Below are 18,071 nucleotides of genomic sequence, written 5' to 3'. Positions count from 1 at the left end.
GTGTGTGTGTGTGTGTGTGTGTGTGTGTGTGTGTGTATGTGTGTGGGGGGGAGAGAGAGAGAAGGAGAGAAAGCGAGAGAGAGAAAGAAGAGGAAAGGAGGGAGGGAGGGTCCATGGTATGTTCATGAAGGCCAGAAGACTATTCAAAGAAGTCAGTTCTCTCCTGCCACCATGTGGGATATGTGAATGGAACTCAGGAAATCAGTTTTAGAAAAAAAGTACCTCTACCCACTGAGTCATCTTGCCAGCCCTTAATTTTCAACTATAAAAATGCCTAAAAGCAAACAATGAGAATTGTCAAGTGAATTTTATTTTTAGATTTTTATTTTATATGAATGTATTTTGCCTGCATGTACGTAGGTATACCACGCACATGCAGTGCTCACAGAGGAGAGAAGAGAGTGTAGGATCCCTGGGAACTGGAGTTATAGTTGGTTGTTAGCTTGCCATGTGTGTACTGGGAACTGAATCCAGGTCTTCTGGAAGAGTAGCCAGTGTTCTTAACCACTGAGCCATCTAGACCAGCCCCACATGCGGAATTTATTTATTAAAATAAAAAAATCTTGCTGGGGTACATGTAGCCCAGTGGTAAATACTTGCCTGACACATGCAAGGCCCTAGGTTTGATTCACAACACTAGAAATAAAAAATCAGTTCCACTTATTTTAGAGTATTGGCATTTGATATAATAGTCTGTAACAAAAAAGCATGTGCCAGAATATAAATAATATATTACTTTATATCTTGTCACAGACCAGTAACAAACAGTTCAGAGATCAGTAGGAAGTCTAGAGATAATGTTTGGGCTAGGCACTGTTTTCAAAATTCTCATTAAATCACACTCTCCTCATTCTAGATCATTACAGTCATTCTTAGCTCAAGGCCACACAGGGTTTGTGTTTTGTAGCACATTGGTAATGATTGTTTAAAAAATATTTTATTATTATTTTTAAAAATATTTTATTTATTATTTTATGTGTATGCAGGTATTGCCTGCATGTAGATTAAGTGCATCAGTGTCATGCAATGCCCATGGAGGTCAGAAGAGACTGTTGAATTCCCTGGAACTGGAGTTACAGACAGTTGTTAGCTGCTATATGGGTGCTGGGATTTGAACCTGGGTCTTCTGCAGGAACAGTCAGTGTTCTTAACTGCTGCACTATCTCTCCAACCCCCAATTATTATTATTTTTTAGGTGAATGAGTATACTGCTTGCATGTATGTAAGTGCACCTATGTCTTGCAATGCCCACAGAGGTCAGAAGAGGTCATCAAGATCCCCTGGAACTGGAATTATGTATGGTTGTTAGCCACCATATGGGAGCTGGGAACTGAACCCTGGTCCTGTGCAGGAGCAGCCAGTGTTCTTAACCACTGAGCCATCTCTCCAGCCCCCATTACTCTTAAAAAAAAAAAATTTATTACTTTTAGGTGTATGAGCGTATGTATGTAAGTACATCCATGTTGTGCAATGCCTGTGGAGATCAGAAGAGGGCACTGGAATCTGAACCTGGGTCCTCTGCAAGAGCAGCCAGTGCTCTTAAAAGCTGAGCCATCTCTCCGGGCCTGATAAGAGGATCTTTACCTTACTGTTGCCTTTAAAATCTTCCAGATCAAAATCAAAATGCCGACATAGTGCTCCAACAGTGAAGAGAGACCTAAGAAGTGCTGGCTTATTTGTTAAAAGTGAAGTGTTATTTGGGTCCTCTTGATGTTGACTTTTTAATTTTGAAATGGCACCTAGTAAAGATAAGCAATATTTACAATAAGCCCTATATCTTTGAATTATGTTAAAGTAACTATTAATGAACTATAATTAACTTTTACTAATGGTTTTAAGTGTTAAATATACCCAGAGTTATGGGGTATTCATTAGACCTAAAACAATACAAGAAAAAATACATAAATTCTACTTTATATATACTAACAGATAAACTTCTTAGATTTTTTTTTAAGACACTACAAAAGATAATAGAAAAATGGAGGACACCAGATATACTGATGAGCTGGACATAATTATAGAACTTAGCAAATAATTTGAAAGCCTAGGCACTGTACTTACCATAGTATCTATTGAAACAGGCCCACACGAATTTAAAATTTTGTGTTACTTTATTTACAACAGCTCCAAGACAGCTCACACAATGCTGTACTACCTAAAAGATGAAGAAAATGTTACTCTTAAATAGGAATTAAAAGCATAGTTAAAATATATAATTAATTTTTTCCTTCCTATTTATCTTAAATAAAATAAACTGGGACTTTAATTATGACATGTTACATAGTAACACTTTACAAGTTTATTATCTATGTATTATATAGTACTTAATACAGACATAGTTAACTACTTACAGTCATGCCATATTTGATGATAAGCTTCATCAGATCTTCTTCGATAGTGGCAAGGAAAGTTTCACTTGGATGCTCCATCAGTGGTACGACTAACTCAAGAATTTTTGCAACATTGCAGATAACCATGAAATCATTTTGTGTCTATAAGAACAAAGTTAGTACTCTTATGAATATATATATATATACACACACACACACACATATATATGTAAAAAGAAACTATATGCAGCTTTATGTATTTGGGCATAAGAGTGGAGCATTATGTGTATAACATTACAGTTAAAGCCAGGTGTGGTGGCACACGCCTTTAGAGGCAGGTGGATCTCTGTGACTTTGAGGTCAGCCTGGTCTACATAGTGAGTTCCAGGTCAGTTAGGACTACAGAGAGACCCTGTCACAAAAGGACAAAGAAAAAAAAAAAGTAGGTGCTGGAGAGATGGTTCAGTCTGGATGCTCTTACAGAGGACCCAGGTTTGATTCCCAGAACCCACATGGTGGTTAACAACCATCTGCAACTCCAGTTCCAGGGGACTCCAATTCCCTCTTCTGACCTCCATGGGCACTGGGTGACATGGGTGCACTTACATACATGCAGGCAATATATTCATATACATAAAATAATGAATAAAATATTTTAAAAAATTTAAAAAGTACTAGAAAAGAGCCCCCTCCCCCATCAAGTGGAAGGATGAGTATCAGATTATCAGTATGAGGAATCTGGATTCTAGCTCTACCACTAATTTGCCACGTGACCTTGGGAACACCTAATAATGTTAAAACTATCATTTTTCCCCCTAAAATGAAATGCAAGTCAATTCTAAACAAAATATTTAAATATTAGTGGAGTATTTCACAAAGAGTGGTATAGTTCTAAAGATAATAAGGGAATGTGAGCCACTGTTTCCTACTGTGAATGTGCTCTCTATTCTCTACTCAGGAGTACCTGGTGCTGCCAAGAGCAATTTTGACTGTCACAGTGGGAGCTGCTATCTATTGGACAGAGACCAAAAGATGCTGCAAAACATCCCACAAGGAAAACAACAGTTCTTAACAGTGAATTATCCAGCTGTCCACAGTGCTCAAGTTGAGAAATCCTGTGTTAAACTATTTTTGCAATGATAAATAAAAATATATTACCCCAGAACTAGATATAACACTTTCCGTTTTATAATTAAACATATTTTGATTAAAAAACTAAATACACTAAAAAAAATGATGAAAAAGAAATAAAAATTTACCAAAGGGATTACAATAAAGTCTTTTTCTCACTTGCCCTAGAGCTGATGACTTTCTTTCTCTAAAAGCAATAAAAATGCTAGCTTTTTTTTTTTGGAGTGGGGGGGTAAAGCAGAGTAAGACTTTCTATGTATGCTTTTAAAACTAGCCAAGCAAAAGATTACTGACATTTATTTTGGACTTTTGGAGAGCACTATTTTACTGGCCCCAAACTTTCCTGTGTCATCTCCATTTTTCCTTTCAGGATCTACATATAATTTTCACATACAATTTTAAAATTAAGGTCAGACGACTAATTCTTTCTAAATAATACAGAAATCCTATTATTTTTCTTCTATCCTACAGATAGCCCCTTTGAACAAAAATAGGTCTGATGACAGAAACGTTTCTGTTGGGTAGGATAATTTCATTTAAGAACAAAATCTGGTATTTTTCCTTTAAAAAAATGTAGTAGTAGCTTCTTCTGAAATTTGCTTAAGTAATGGCCTGAAAAATCAGGTAAATGAAATGCCTTAAAATCTAGAACAATTGGGTATGGTGGTGCACACCTTTAGTCCTAGCACTCAGGAAGCAGAGGCAGGTGATCTCTGAGATTGAGGCCAGCCTGGGTCTAAATAGTGAATTTCAGGTCAGCTGGGGGTTAAGGAGAGCCTGTCTCAAAAAGACCCCCCCCCAAAAAAAAACAAAAACAAAAACAAACAAACAAACAAAAAAACCCAACAAAAAATCACCTAGAATTTAAAGACTTGTGAATATTATGAAGGGAAACAAACCTAGCAGAATACAAGAGATTTAAATTTTTTAAATTTATTTTTAATTTTATATGTATGAGTATTCTGCCTGCATATAAGTGCACCATGAGTGTGAAAACCCAGGAAACAGAAGAGGGTGTCATATCCCCTAGAACTGAAGTTACAGAGGTTGTTAGACACCATGTGGGTGCTGGGAACTGAACCTGGGTCTTCTGCAAGAGCAGCCAGTGCTCTTAGCTGAGCCATCTCTCCAGGCCCAGGGAAAAGATAATTAAAATAAGTATGATATAAGGTGGTTTAACTAAAATATTTAAACTACATAATTTTCAAAATCTGAAAGAAGGCCCACAATTCAAATGAAAATGGGCAAACAATATGAATAGCCAATTTACAGAAAAACAAAACTGTGCAAAATATCATGAATTCAAAAGAAACAATAATGAATTACTCCTTTACATAGCAAAGAGCACAAATATGATTATAATGGTCATACACTGCTTTCCAAAAGGACTAAAGATTATATCCACTAGCAATCTGTAATACCTGTTAGAAATCAGTAAAAACAAAATCCATAAACAAAAACCATTTTCTCAACGTCTTTGTAAGTCCATTCTTAAGTAACTTCCAATAAAATGTATGCAACAATGGTTAAATGTATGTCATAAGTATTACGGTTTGGTTTGGATCTTATATTATAATCCAGTCTCTGGTGGGAGAATATGGCACTAAACTGTAACTTTGGGACTGAGAAGCTTTAGCTTCCTCATCTTAAGGATTAATGGTACTTACTTGACAAAGTAAATGAGATAATGCATATAAAGTTCTTCAAAGTAACTGATTACAATGTTTAGCAAATATAAGCCATTATTAGCCACAGATTATATATTAAAACAATTTATTTCTAGATTTAGTTTAAGTTCTTAAGATGGAATTAAGTGTCTTGGAGGTCGTGTACATCCAATCCAAGGAGGTCCTCTCCCCCACTAAATTTACTTCTAATCCTTCACTACTTGCCTCAGTTCTTAAAAATTTCTCAGAAGTCCTGAGGTTTTCACTTAGAACTTATAGGTTAGGAAGTGATACATGAAAATAGCAGAAAAACAAATCTAATAGAGAAAACTATTGAAGTTAGGTATTTAGAAATAATAAACGGTATGTAAAAAAATTGGAATTGTAAGTTTGCAGTGTATTATACAATTTAGCATTTGTAAGAAATTACTGTTTCAAGAATCATTTGATTTACAGCACTATTGTATTTAAGCAATGTTTTATGAATTTTTATTTATTTTAGGAAAATATAGCATGTTAACATATTAGTGTCTTCAGTATGATACTAGATTTTCCATATTCAATATTTTTGCTCTATAATAAAAATGAAAACATATAAATGACACATGAATAGCAAATTCAATATTCAAAAGACAGCATTTCTTTTTTTTTTTTTGGGTCTTTTTGAGACAGGGTCTCCCTGTAGCCCCAGCTGACCTGGAACTCACTATGTAGACCAGGCTGGCCTTGAACTCACAGAGATCCTCCTGCCTCTGCCTCCCAGTGCTAGGATCAAAGGCGTGTGCCACCACACCCAGCATAAAAAAAAAAGAAAGTTTCTTAAAGCTGCAAACTGTGCTTTATTCACTTCTGAGGTCTTAACAACAGCTACAACATTTATTAAGCAATTACTGAAGGTTTGACTTAAGAGCTAACAGAGAAAACAGGCTGAATTTTATTTATAATGTATCAGAAAACTGATGTTTTCAGAGAACCTGCCATAAATATCAAAAACATATTTGAGTAAATGACAGAGATTATCTGTCAGTGAGAATGTAGCTAGTACATATAAATCCAAAATTTAAAATACTACACATTTTATGTAAGAAAGACAAATAAAATAACTCTATACTTACACTACATTTAGTGGTAAGGTATGGTTGCATAGTCATGGCATGTTTAACCATGAGTTGGGGTCTTATTTTGCTGAATAAGAACAAAGTGGTTATGCAAGCTACCAATCTTCCAGAATTCACACCTTTATTGTCAGAATCTGGAAAAACAAACAGCGAAATAAGACACTACAGTATGGCAAACTAGGGAAAATTAGACAGAATATTATTTAATTTACTCAATATTATCTTCTAGCAGATTCAGGATGGGCTTTAATAAAACATATTATTTCTTATGATGTTAGACTGCCTTTCATTTTCAGTCATGGAATATACATATATTGAAGACGAAGGACAGAGGCCTTATGTAAAAGGCAGGTTTCACAATGAGGGGTAGGTCTGAAGTTAAAATGTAGAATGGAGTTGGGACATTCAGGGGTGGGCTTTTGGGAATAAACATGTTGTTTATGCCTATAAATGGAGGGAAACAGAAAAAAAGCAAGAGATGACAAAAACAATTTAGCTAAGGTGATACTGTGTTTAAGAGCACTGGTGTGAATGTTAAATAACAGGTGTGATAAATTGGGAAGTTGGATCAATGCTATATAGGGTTATACAAAACACTGTTCAGGTGGGAAAAAATATGATGCTAGTAAGAGATACTTTGGTTATTACAAATATTTATTTTTAGAGAGGATTAGTAACTTTGAACATTAAAGGACACTACTATCAGCAATGAAGGATGGGGAAAAATAGGTAAAACAGAGATAAAAAGCAAAAAAGATGTACATATGGAAAATGGGAAAAAGTTAAAGAAAAAGAAAACCTGTGTAAGAATATAAATGATATCAACAATTTCCTTAGACGCCATAAATGGTACCTCCAGTAGAGGCTCTTGGTCCCTCTATAATGACTGGGGTCTGCTGCTGCTCCTTACTAACGTGCATTAGGAGATGGGAAGAATGCTAGCTTTCTGTGCTCTTAAGTAATGGGTACAAATTATGAATTTATATATTTAAATATTTTATTATTTTTATTTTATGTGTATGAGTATATTGCCTGCACGTGTGTAAGTGCACCCGTGTCATGCAGTGCCCGCGGAGGTCAGAAGAGTGTCGGATCCCCAGGAACTGGAGTTACAGACAGTTGTTAGCCTCCATGTGGGTGCTGGGAATAGAACCTGGGTCTTCTGTAAGAGCAGCCAGTGCTCTGAACTGCTGAATCATCTCTCCAGCCCTGACTTTTATTTTTTTTTTAAATTATAACGAAAAATTCCAGATTTGTGACTGAAATAATCTGATAGTGAACATAAACTATTAAGTACTTTATTTACATTTAAAAAGATTAAGAAAGATTTATGAGATCAAGCAGATTTAACAGATTAAATATAAAAAAATTTGTAAGACAATTATAAGCAATGTTAGTAATATAGTATAAATCTTTGGGAAAAAAGCCGGGCATGGTGGTGCACACCTTTAATCCCAGAACTTGGGAGGCAGAGGCAGGCAGATCTCAGCGAGATCAAAGCCAACCTGGTCTACATAATGAGTTCCAGGCCAGCTTGGGGCTACAGGGAGACTGCCTCAAAAAGACCAAAAAAAAACCCCAAACAAACAAACAAACAAACCTCCCCAAAAGTCCTCAAAACAACAAAAAACCTTTTGAAAAACATATTAACAATAGTTACAATTTCACTGAGAGTTTTACAAAATTTATGTAATACCAAAGAATTCTGTGATAAATGTCATTATCTAAAAACATATTGGTTCTGAACCTTTATTCTTTTGAATATGACATTTAAAAATATATGGTATTGAAAGATACAGAGAAGAAATGATGTTCATGTTTTATTATACTGTTTGATTAAGGTAATCTCAAGCAACCATAACAATGAAATCCTAAATTAAGTATCACACAGAAATTTATACCAAGAAAACCAAATAGCCTTAAAAGTGAAGTAGCTAGTTATTAAGCAAGCAGAATCAGAGACAAAAGTAAGAAAAGTGTCCAAAAGATTTAAGTCTCACAAAAGTAACTTAAGGACCAATATATAAAATATCTTACCAGCTAGAGATTCCTCATATTTAAGAATGTGCTCAACTAGGTTATCAACGAGTTGAGTACAAGCTTTCTTCACAGGTTTATATGAGGAATCCTCTTCAGACTTCAACAACTATATATATATATATACATAAAAAAGAAAATCCCAGTATAATTACTCAATAGTCAATAATACTAGAAATGCATTAAATATGCCCATAGCAATAATTTTTTTGGTTAACAATACTGAAAGACAAATTAATAAACAAAACAAAAACACATGTTTAAAAATATATTACAAACCAGTAACTTGCAAATTCAAATAGTTTAGCATGAAGTATTTAAACTGCTTTGCATAGGACCAGAGATAGAGTATGAGAGATGAAGGAAAGATGACTTTTTTTTTTTTCTCTTACTTAAACTCAAACCAAAGAATATCATTCAATGCTAGTTGAATTATTTTAAAGATTAGTAATTGTATCTGAATTATACCTTATGATCTACAATTATATGATTTGGCAGATTTCTTCTGTTTTATCGTTTGCCAAATCATAGCAAACAATGCTTAAAAAGCATTACAAATAATGTAAGTCTACCTGCTTTTCTGAATTCTTCAGAAAACTGTAATCTCTCCTTTTCTTCTTCATATCCCCTTTCTAAACATGCTTTCTTTAAGGATTTGGGCTGCCTCTAGCATCTTATATGTCTTTACTTTTTCTCTAAAGCTTCCTTCTCCCAGCCATGTAGCTGCCAGTCAGCCACATGTCTGACCTCCATGCAGGCTCTAAGTCTGCATGGTTTCATGGCTTTCTTTCCTTCTCCCCTCCATTTTCCTCAGGGCAGCTGCCTAGATTACCAGTTCACCTGCCCTGAGGATTTTTCTTTAAATTTCTAATAATTGTAAAAGCTTAAAAAAAATAAAAATAAAAAAAGTACTACGAATAATGATAAAGGGGACAGAGATCAGTCTAACTATAGCCAAAAAGGTAAAACAAATCCAATCTTTCATAATCACAAGTCTGTGGAAAAAAAATGACTTAAGGTATACCTGTTTTGCTAACAATGATTAAAATATTTCTAGGGATATTAAAAGAACATTGGTATTTGATTTTTGTGGTGAGTTCCAGTGCTACCAGACACAACTTTCTGCAATAACATAAATGTTCTATTTCTGTGTTGTCTAATATAATTGCCATGAGTCATAAATGGCTTGTTATAAGCTGGAAATGCAGCTTACATGATTGAGGAACTAAAAGGAAGTAAAACAAAAATACAAATTCAAATTTAAAAATGTGTGAGTTTTAGTGGTTAGGAGTACAGGTAGCTCTTGCATAGGACCTAGGTTCACTTCCTAGCAGCACCCACAAGGCAGCTAATAGCCTGTAGCTCCAGTTCCAGGGGATCCAATGCCCTCTTCTGGCTTCTGCAGGCACTGCATGCAAGGGTGAACTAACATGCAGGCAAAACACTCATACACATACAAATACAAATAAATTATCAAAAAAAATTTACATGAATTTAAGCTTTAACTACAAAATACATGGATAGGCAGCTTCTTACAGAAGACACTATAGCACTGGCCTACCTGCTTTTCTGAGTCTAAACTCAGAACTTTTTCTTTTTCCTTAAAAAACAAAAAAATTGTTCAGATACTGGTCAAAACTACGCATGCTTATCTGGACAGTCTGGTCTTTCTCACTCTTCCTGAAGCTATCCTTGCCATGCAGATGCTTGCCAAACTCCGTGGCTGAAGCTGCCTGCTTTTTTGGACTCTTAACTTAAAAGGCACGGCCTTTGCTCTTTTTCTCTTCTCTATGTCCCTCTTTGGCAGCTGCCAAGATTTATAGCTTGCCTGCCCTGTTACTTTTCTCTCAAACTTTAATAAAATTGCTCATAAGCTCAAAAAAAAGATGCATGGCTAATTAAAATAAATGATAGCAACCAGAACAATGTTACCTACCACATCCTTATTGAGATTAAAAAAAATAATCTCAAAACAAAAAGCTTTAATTTACCAATTTTCAATTTTGAACTGTAAATTTTCCGTGACACATTCTATAATTTACTTTCTTAGGTAGCTACCAAGGCTTGCCCATATTCTACTTTGGTTTACTTAAGCACTAATTGTGGTCTAATTCTACACTACTAAAAGACATTCTAAGTGTTTTATAACATGGTAAGTAGATTAATTATGTATATAATGTAATTTTTAAATCTATCCATAGATTCCCATGAGTATTATCTAGATGAACAAGGTAAGTAAAAAATTATCTGAAAGGGATAGCTAGAATTTCAATTAGTAACTCAGAAAATGTTTTTTAGCAGCCAAGTGAATTGTTAAGAAAATTAAAAGAAATATTCAGCTTAACATAATGAAATAAGTTTTTCCTAATAAAAAATAAATAAGAACGAACTGGACAGTTCTTTTTTTTGTCTTTTTGAGGCAGGGTCTCCATGTAGCCCCGGCTGTCCTGGAACTCACTATGTAGACCAGGCTGGCCTTGAACTCACAAGAGATCCGCCTGCCTCTGCCTCCCGAGTGCTGGGACTAATTACAAAATCTTTAAAGAACTGACCTATTACATTTCATGTTATCAGAAGTCAAAATAATACTCACATTTTGAAGGAGTTGTTCAAACCAGTCATATCCAGTATCTCTACATGCTGCAACCTAAAGACAAAAGGTGATATATTATCAAAACTAGAAATTAATTTTAAAACAGTTTAGTTATGCTGTTAACATGAAGTTTATGCCTTGTTTCTTTAATTTAAAAAGAAATTTTACATTTAAAAACTTTTTACATTTTTCACTAACACAAACATTTGCCAATGTGGAACTACTGAAGAAACTAGTTTAATATATCAAATATTAATATGGTATTAAATTATAAAAAACAACTTAAACCATATTCTTTCAGAAAGACGTGAGGACTCAAACGATGAAAATTATTAGTCCCTTAACCTCTGAGATGATACCAGTGAAAATGGAGATGATGCAATTGAGTATATAAAATTTCTAATATTCTTTACATAGAAAGTATTCTAAATCAGAAGATTATAACTAATGTATATAATAAACTAAACTACTTTAAATTCATACTTCCTCAAAAAGGTAGGAATTGCTATGTCTTTACAGGTTGCTACCCAGGGCTACTGTATCTGCTGCTCTTCTATTTCTCTTTCCAATTATGGAAAAAAGGAGAATTTAAGTATCAATGCTTATATGAATGTCAAGAAGTTGAGCTATGTGAAAACAGCAGTCTCATCTTACTTGGGTCCATAGAGCAGCTCCAGAAATATAAAGGAATCAGTACTAAATGTCAGGCTTAGCCAAACAGTTCATCACTTGTCTCTCCCCTTTCATTAGATGGGGTGGACTTCAACTAAGTTTGCACTCACAGAGACCACACACTTGTGTCCATCCTTCTTACCACATCAGTGATGTTTAAAATTTTCCTTGTCATAGCTTCTTTGTCATTATGTGGAGTTGGAGTAAACCAGAGTTTTTGGAATGTTTCATTTACTAATTTCTAGAAGAAAAACAAAAATCCAGTTAATTAAAAATGGCAAACTTTTAATCCTAAACTACTATTAAGGTCCAATACAAGGCTACAGCTAGCCAAAAAACAAATTTAGAGGAGCTTCTATTATAAATTTCCTCATGATTAAAATGTCTGATTAATTTCACAAATTCTAAGATTTTTCAATTTGTACAGATTTTAAATAAGGGATGGGTGATATTATGTTTAACGTAGAACTTCTGCATAATACACTTTCAAAAAGTTTTTATTTATTTTTATTTATGTGTGTATAGCACATACAGGGAGGTGCCTGTGGAGCCAGAAGAAGGTAATGGAGCCCCTAGAACTTGAATTAAAGGTAGTTGTGAGCTTCCCAATGTGGATGCTGAGAACTGAACCCAGGTCCTCTCCAAGAACAGCAAGTACTCTTCTTAATTGATAAGCCATATCTCCAGCCCCTCAAATGTTTTGGATCAAACTAAAAATTATTTTTACTGCTTTGTGTGTTTGTGTGTATGTGTGTGTGCGCGCGTGTATGTTATGTAGTGTATGTTGAACGGTGCATGCATATGAGCGTGTGGGAGTATGAATACATATGAAGGCCAAAGCAGGATAACTGGGGGTTTTTCTCTATCACTCTCTACTTTTCTGCTTTGAAATTGGGTCTCTCATTGAACTAGAAGCTCACCATTTTGCTAGGTTGGCTAGCCGGAGGGCCCTAAGGATCTCTCTGTCTCCACCATGCAATGCTGGGGTTACAGGAATGTGGGTGCTGGAGATTTCGACTCAGTCCTCATGCTTGTAAAGCAAGTACTCTTACTTACTGAGCCATCTCCTCAGCTTCCTTTTATTGCTTATAAGGGAGTTTTACTGTGCATATCAAACTTAAAAGGGAAAGGAACTTCGTATTTTTGAAAACTAAACACATACCATTTAAAAATCAAGATGATTTCAATCTGATAAGCTTTTTGGATAGAATGCGATTTTTATAGCTACATAAACACTGCAATGGCTGAATAGGTGGAAAAGATCACATTTTATTAGTATAAAATCTAGCAAATTAAATTTAAAAATTTGTATGTAATAAGCATTTAAATTATTTCAAACATTACCGAAAAGAAATTTTCCATGAATTAATCTTTATCTTACCTTAATGCCCTCTTCATCATTGACTCTGCGAATCATTTTTACGCACATTTCTGTAATTTTTGGAAATGTTGGTTGTTCAATACAGATGTCTCTTAAAATCTTTATTACCCTTTTTCTGACACTGATTCCAGTATCCTAAGAACAAAAAAATATTTCCAAATGTTAGGAAAATTCAGATGTTTTAGATGTGCAAAATTTGATAAAATGAAGTATCTGCTAACATGAAAATTACGGCTCATATATTATTCCCTTTCACATGCTTTGTTATTGACTATAAACACGGCAATTTTATTTATTTAAAAAATTATTTATTATTTTTATTTTATGTGTATGAGTGTGTTGTCTGTCTGTATATAAGTGCATCTGTGTGTGTGGTGCCTGTGGCGGTTGTTTGCTGCCATGTGGATATGGGAGTTGAACCTGGGTTATGTGCAAGAGCAGCCAGTGCTTTTAATCTCTGAGCCATCTCTTCAGCCCCAGAAATTTTTTTGTCCTTTTTGAGACAGCGTCTCCCTGTAGCCCCAGCTGGCCTGGAACTCACTATGTAGACCATGCTGGCCTTGAACTCACAGAGATCCGCCTGCCTCTGCTTCCCAAGTGCTAGGATTAAAGGTATGTGCCACCATGCCCGGCTCAGCCCCAGCAATTTTATTTACTATCTTTACTTTTAAAATATGATACTCATGACATGGAAGCATGTTCTAATGGACCCAAGACTAGAGAATAAGTTTGCCAGATTTAAAAAGAATGATAATCATAAAACTATCAGACTAGTGCCTGGCACTTAAAGAGCATATGAAGTGCTATCTATGAAGTAGACAAGAAAACATTTAAATTAAACTTTTGACATGAACTATTCTTATACTATATTAATGGTAATAAAATAAATACTTGTCACTGCAGGACTACCTAGTTCTAAGTACTAATACTCCAATGCTGAGTTTTACAATCAATATGCTTATAGTAGGTGATGTATATCACTGAAATGAGTCTTTATAATATATACATACATATATACACACAATAACAAAAATATAATTATTCTAGAGTCCTGTACAAAAATAGTTAACTATCTAAGCAAATTACCATCATTTCCTAATTATAGCTGGTACAATAATAAGCAAAAAATGGAATCCAATTTCCTCTGATGATTTTCTTTACAATATTGAGTAGCTTGCCTCTTGAAGGTGTATTGTCCCTTAAAATGTTGTTATATTTCATAGATTAGGCAATATAAATATGCAACTGGCATATACTTTTCTAGCTTAATTTAAAATAAGACACGATTTTTAAGGCAAAATATATTCATGAATTACGATAAAAATGAGGAAGAAAGCTCCCCACAACCATACCAATATTCTTTCAATCAGCATATCATAATACTGTTCAGCAAGCTGTGGTCGACAGAGGACAAATCGACCTAGTAATTCAACTGCTGCTTCTCGAACACTGGTGGAGTTATCCATCAATCGTCCATGAACTCCTCTCTGCATATCAAGCTAAAGAAAAGTGAAGGAAATGACATTTATACTAGTAGAGATAATCTAATTTGACTAGAAAAGTAAAAATAATTATTTTTGCTGTTTTTACCCTTGCTAGAATACTGGGGTCTACAGCAACAACCTCAGATAAACACTTCATGGCTTTTGTTCGAACGGCAATTGCATTTTCACCAAGAACTCGGAGTATCTGCCAGGCAAACATTAACATTTTCATAAATTTTATAATACAAAAATTTAACCAAATATAGCATGAAAACATAAAAAGGAAAATAATCTACTACTTACTACCTTTTGATTTTTATGTGAGTAAATGACACATTATCTTACTGATTCAAAGTTTTTTTCTTTTTCTTTTTTGGGTTTTTTAAGATGGAGTCTCCCTGTAGCCCCAGCTGATCTGAAACTTACTACGCAGACCTGGAACTCACAGAGATCGGCCTGCCTCTGGGTAGCAGGGAGATAAAAGGTGGGACTGAAGTTATGTGGCCACCATGTTTGGCCCCAAAGTTATATTTTTTAAAAGACTTATTATTTTTGTGTGTCCAAGTGCATATACATAAATATACCATGGGTTTCATGGAAGCCAAAAGAGGGCATCAAACCCTGTGGAAGAAGACATGGTTGTTAGCCACCATGCGGGTGCTGGGAACTGAATTCTGCAAGGTCTTCTGCAAGAGCAGTCAGGGCTCTTAAACTGAACCATCTCCCCAGTCCCTAATTCAAAGTTGTAATTAAAGACCAGTACACTCACTGGTGAGGCATTCTATATTTTTGGGTGTTTCTTTTTATCTCTGCATTCTCAATTCAACATGGTGCTGTATTTTTTAAAAAAGAACTCTAGCTCCACTAAAACATTGCTATGTGTAATTTTTACCAAGGATGTTTAGTATTTTGCCATGATTTGATAACTGAACAATTTTTTTTTTGGGGGGGGTCTTTTTGAGACAGGGTCTCCCTGTAGCCCCAGCTGTCCTGGAACTTACTATGTAGACCAGGCTGGCCTTGAACTCACAGAGATCTGCCTGCCTCTGCCTCCCGAGTGCTGGGATTAAAGGCATGCACCACCACGCCTGGCCCTGATAACTGAATAATTTATTTTTATAATGTGTATATTCATAAAAATATATCCACTTGTTTGTAAAACAAGAATTAGTATGTAGAGGGCACACAGAATTACAGATATGTCAACAAATACGGAATACTGAAATAAATGCTGCTCCCATAATCTTAAAATTATACTAACAATGAGCAGATAACAAATAAACTCCACAAATAGCCAGAATCAGAAAAATCAAGAAGAACCAATCAATTTACCTGTGTCAAATAAATATCAAAGCTCTGGGCAAACGGCCTCATAGAGGCCAAGTATCGAACAATCAAGCACGCATCATCATAGTCCACAGTATCAGAGTTCATCCTGCAACAAAAAAGTCATTAAACTTTTATTTATTTGTGCTCTGTAAATACATATCAATGATATCTATATATCTTAACATATTTCCTCTTGGGATCTTACTTTAATGTGCTGAACTGAGAAGGTGTGGTTTTGATAATGCTTCTAAGGAACTTCTTCCGGTTTTCAGCTCGATGCATAATTTGACCAGTTGTCTCAATTTCTTTTGCATGATGTGTTCCATCAGACGATTCTTCATCCTTTTGTGATTTCATTGCTTTTTCTGTTTCCAGGGTTGTGTCACGGAACCACTGTGCTATATAGAATTTACGAGAAAACTGGAAAGACATTAGACAGATGTGAGATTGATGAAAATAGAAACATTTCTAAGTCACTAATAAAGTTACAGTGCTCACAATCAGGAAAATAAGTATTAAGATGTCCTTCAAAACAACCTCTATCAGATAGATTTTAAGACAGATAGAACATCTGGACTATCCTGGATGACAGAATATTTGTTACAGTTAATTTGTTAAAGTATTTACCTTAATGTCAAAAGATAACTTAATAAACACAATTGTATTGAATACAGAATACTACTATCAATTACTTAACCCAAGGACATAAAACATGACTCTGAAATTTGACGTGAAGTAAACAAGAAAACTTCAGAGTAAATGGATAACATGGTGGAGGTAAAATACTTCCATCTGTTTTGAACTCCTGTCTTACTTGTGCAAGAAAAACATAAATCCATTTTCACTGAAAGAGCTCAACACTGAAGCACGTATGTGTTATCTGTTCTAGGAATATAGACTGAAAATCTATAGTAGGTGGCTACATAATTAAAAGTTATTTTAACTCTTTCAACTGCATAATCCACCAGTTAAGAAAATAAACTGAAAATACCCCATTATGTGAACACGGTTTATAAATTTTACACATGGCCTGTTGTACTAATATTTAGGACACATTATTAAACATACATTAGTATATATAAGTATATATGTAAATCTGACAGCTTCTTTGTATGTGCTAATAAATCATCTATGTATTATATGGCCTATACCAACTATAAGGATCAATGAGTTAGCCTATACTTAAGATAATCTATAAAAAGATTTAAAAATATTTCTCTTATCATATAAATTTAGTATAATCTCTCTGTAGTCAGAATTCCACAAGACAAATCTATAAAGATTTTTATCTATTTAGATGCTCAGGAATCCCTTTGTTTCAGAATTAGTACTTCAGGGCTGAAGAGATGGCTCAGTGGTTAAGAGCAAATGTTGCTCTTCAGAGAACTGGGGTTCAGTTCCCAGCACCCACATGGTGGCTAAAAACCCTTTGTAACTCCAGTTCCAGAGTATCTGACACTCTCTTCTGGCCTCTGTGCGTACTGCATGCACATGGCATACTTAAATACATACAGTCAAAAGACTCATACACATAAAAATAAATAAAAAAATTTAAAAAACCAATTATTGTTTCAAACCACTAAACTTTTTCTCTTCATCCAATTCTCCAATTTTCTTTCAGACACAATTTAAATTTAAAAAGCACAAACAAATCTTACCACCAGGGAAGGGTCAGTCTCAGTATTTTCATCCAAATAATCAAGCAATGCTTTTTGCAATTGCTGGATTTCATCTTCTCCTCCTGAAACCTACAAAATAAACCAAAATAAGAACAAACACACAAAATTATTGGTGGTGTATCTTTCTGTTAATTGATATTTTTTTTGTTTTCCAAAACGGTGTTGTCCCACCCTTCCAAGTGATGGGATTATAAGTGTGTACTACCATATCTGGTTACTGGTATTTTAATAAATTGTCAAATCTGACAGAAAAAAAAACTGATAAAAAATGAAAATGCAAGAACAGCAATTATAAAGAAATAGAAAAATATGATTTTTGAAAAATATAAACTGATATTTGAAGTTTAAGATTATGAATTATCTTTTTTTTTTTTTTTTTTTTTTTTTTTGTCTTTTTGAGACAAGATCTCCCTGTAGCCCCAGCTGTCCTGGAACTCACTATGTAGACCAGGCTGGCCTTGAACTCACAGAGATCTGCCTGCTTCTGCCTCCCAAATGCTGGGACTACAGGCATGTGCCATCATTCCCAGCTTGAATTATATTATCTTTAAAAAAATAAGCTTATGCTGGGTGTGGTGGCACACGCCTTTAACCCCAGCACTTGGGAGGCAGAGGCAGATGGATCTCTGTGAGTTTGAGGCCAGTCTGGT

The 18,071-nt window shown here is 34.7% G+C and overlaps 1 protein-coding gene across 3 annotated transcripts in view; it reads right to left on the bottom strand.

Moving 5' to 3' along the window:
- Nipbl (NIPBL cohesin loading factor) overlaps positions 1-18,071 on the bottom strand; it is a 185,678-nt gene that overhangs the window by 20,262 nt on the left and 147,345 nt on the right. For all 3 annotated transcript variants that reach the window (XM_017800336.2, XM_029567775.1, XM_029567776.1), the window contains exons 25-37: positions 17,401-17,490; positions 15,948-16,162; positions 15,746-15,848; positions 14,520-14,618; positions 14,282-14,428; positions 12,930-13,064; positions 11,691-11,789; positions 10,877-10,930; positions 8,284-8,392; positions 6,244-6,380; positions 2,352-2,492; positions 2,062-2,155; positions 1,585-1,739 (exon numbers count right to left, since the gene is read on the bottom strand). In XM_017800336.2, the coding sequence (XP_017655825.2) occupies positions 1,585-1,739; positions 2,062-2,155; positions 2,352-2,492; positions 6,244-6,380; positions 8,284-8,392; positions 10,877-10,930; positions 11,691-11,789; positions 12,930-13,064; positions 14,282-14,428; positions 14,520-14,618; positions 15,746-15,848; positions 15,948-16,162; positions 17,401-17,490 (1,578 nt within the window). The remainder of the gene's footprint in view (positions 1-1,584; positions 1,740-2,061; positions 2,156-2,351; positions 2,493-6,243; positions 6,381-8,283; positions 8,393-10,876; positions 10,931-11,690; positions 11,790-12,929; positions 13,065-14,281; positions 14,429-14,519; positions 14,619-15,745; positions 15,849-15,947; positions 16,163-17,400; positions 17,491-18,071) is intronic.

Source organism: Nannospalax galili, unplaced genomic scaffold (genome assembly GCF_000622305.1).
Source record: "Nannospalax galili isolate Female #2095 unplaced genomic scaffold, S.galili_v1.0 scaffold139, whole genome shotgun sequence".
Classification (NCBI taxonomy): Eukaryota; Metazoa; Chordata; class Mammalia; order Rodentia; family Spalacidae; genus Nannospalax; species Nannospalax galili.
This window is presented reverse-complemented; position numbering and strand designations above follow the sequence as displayed.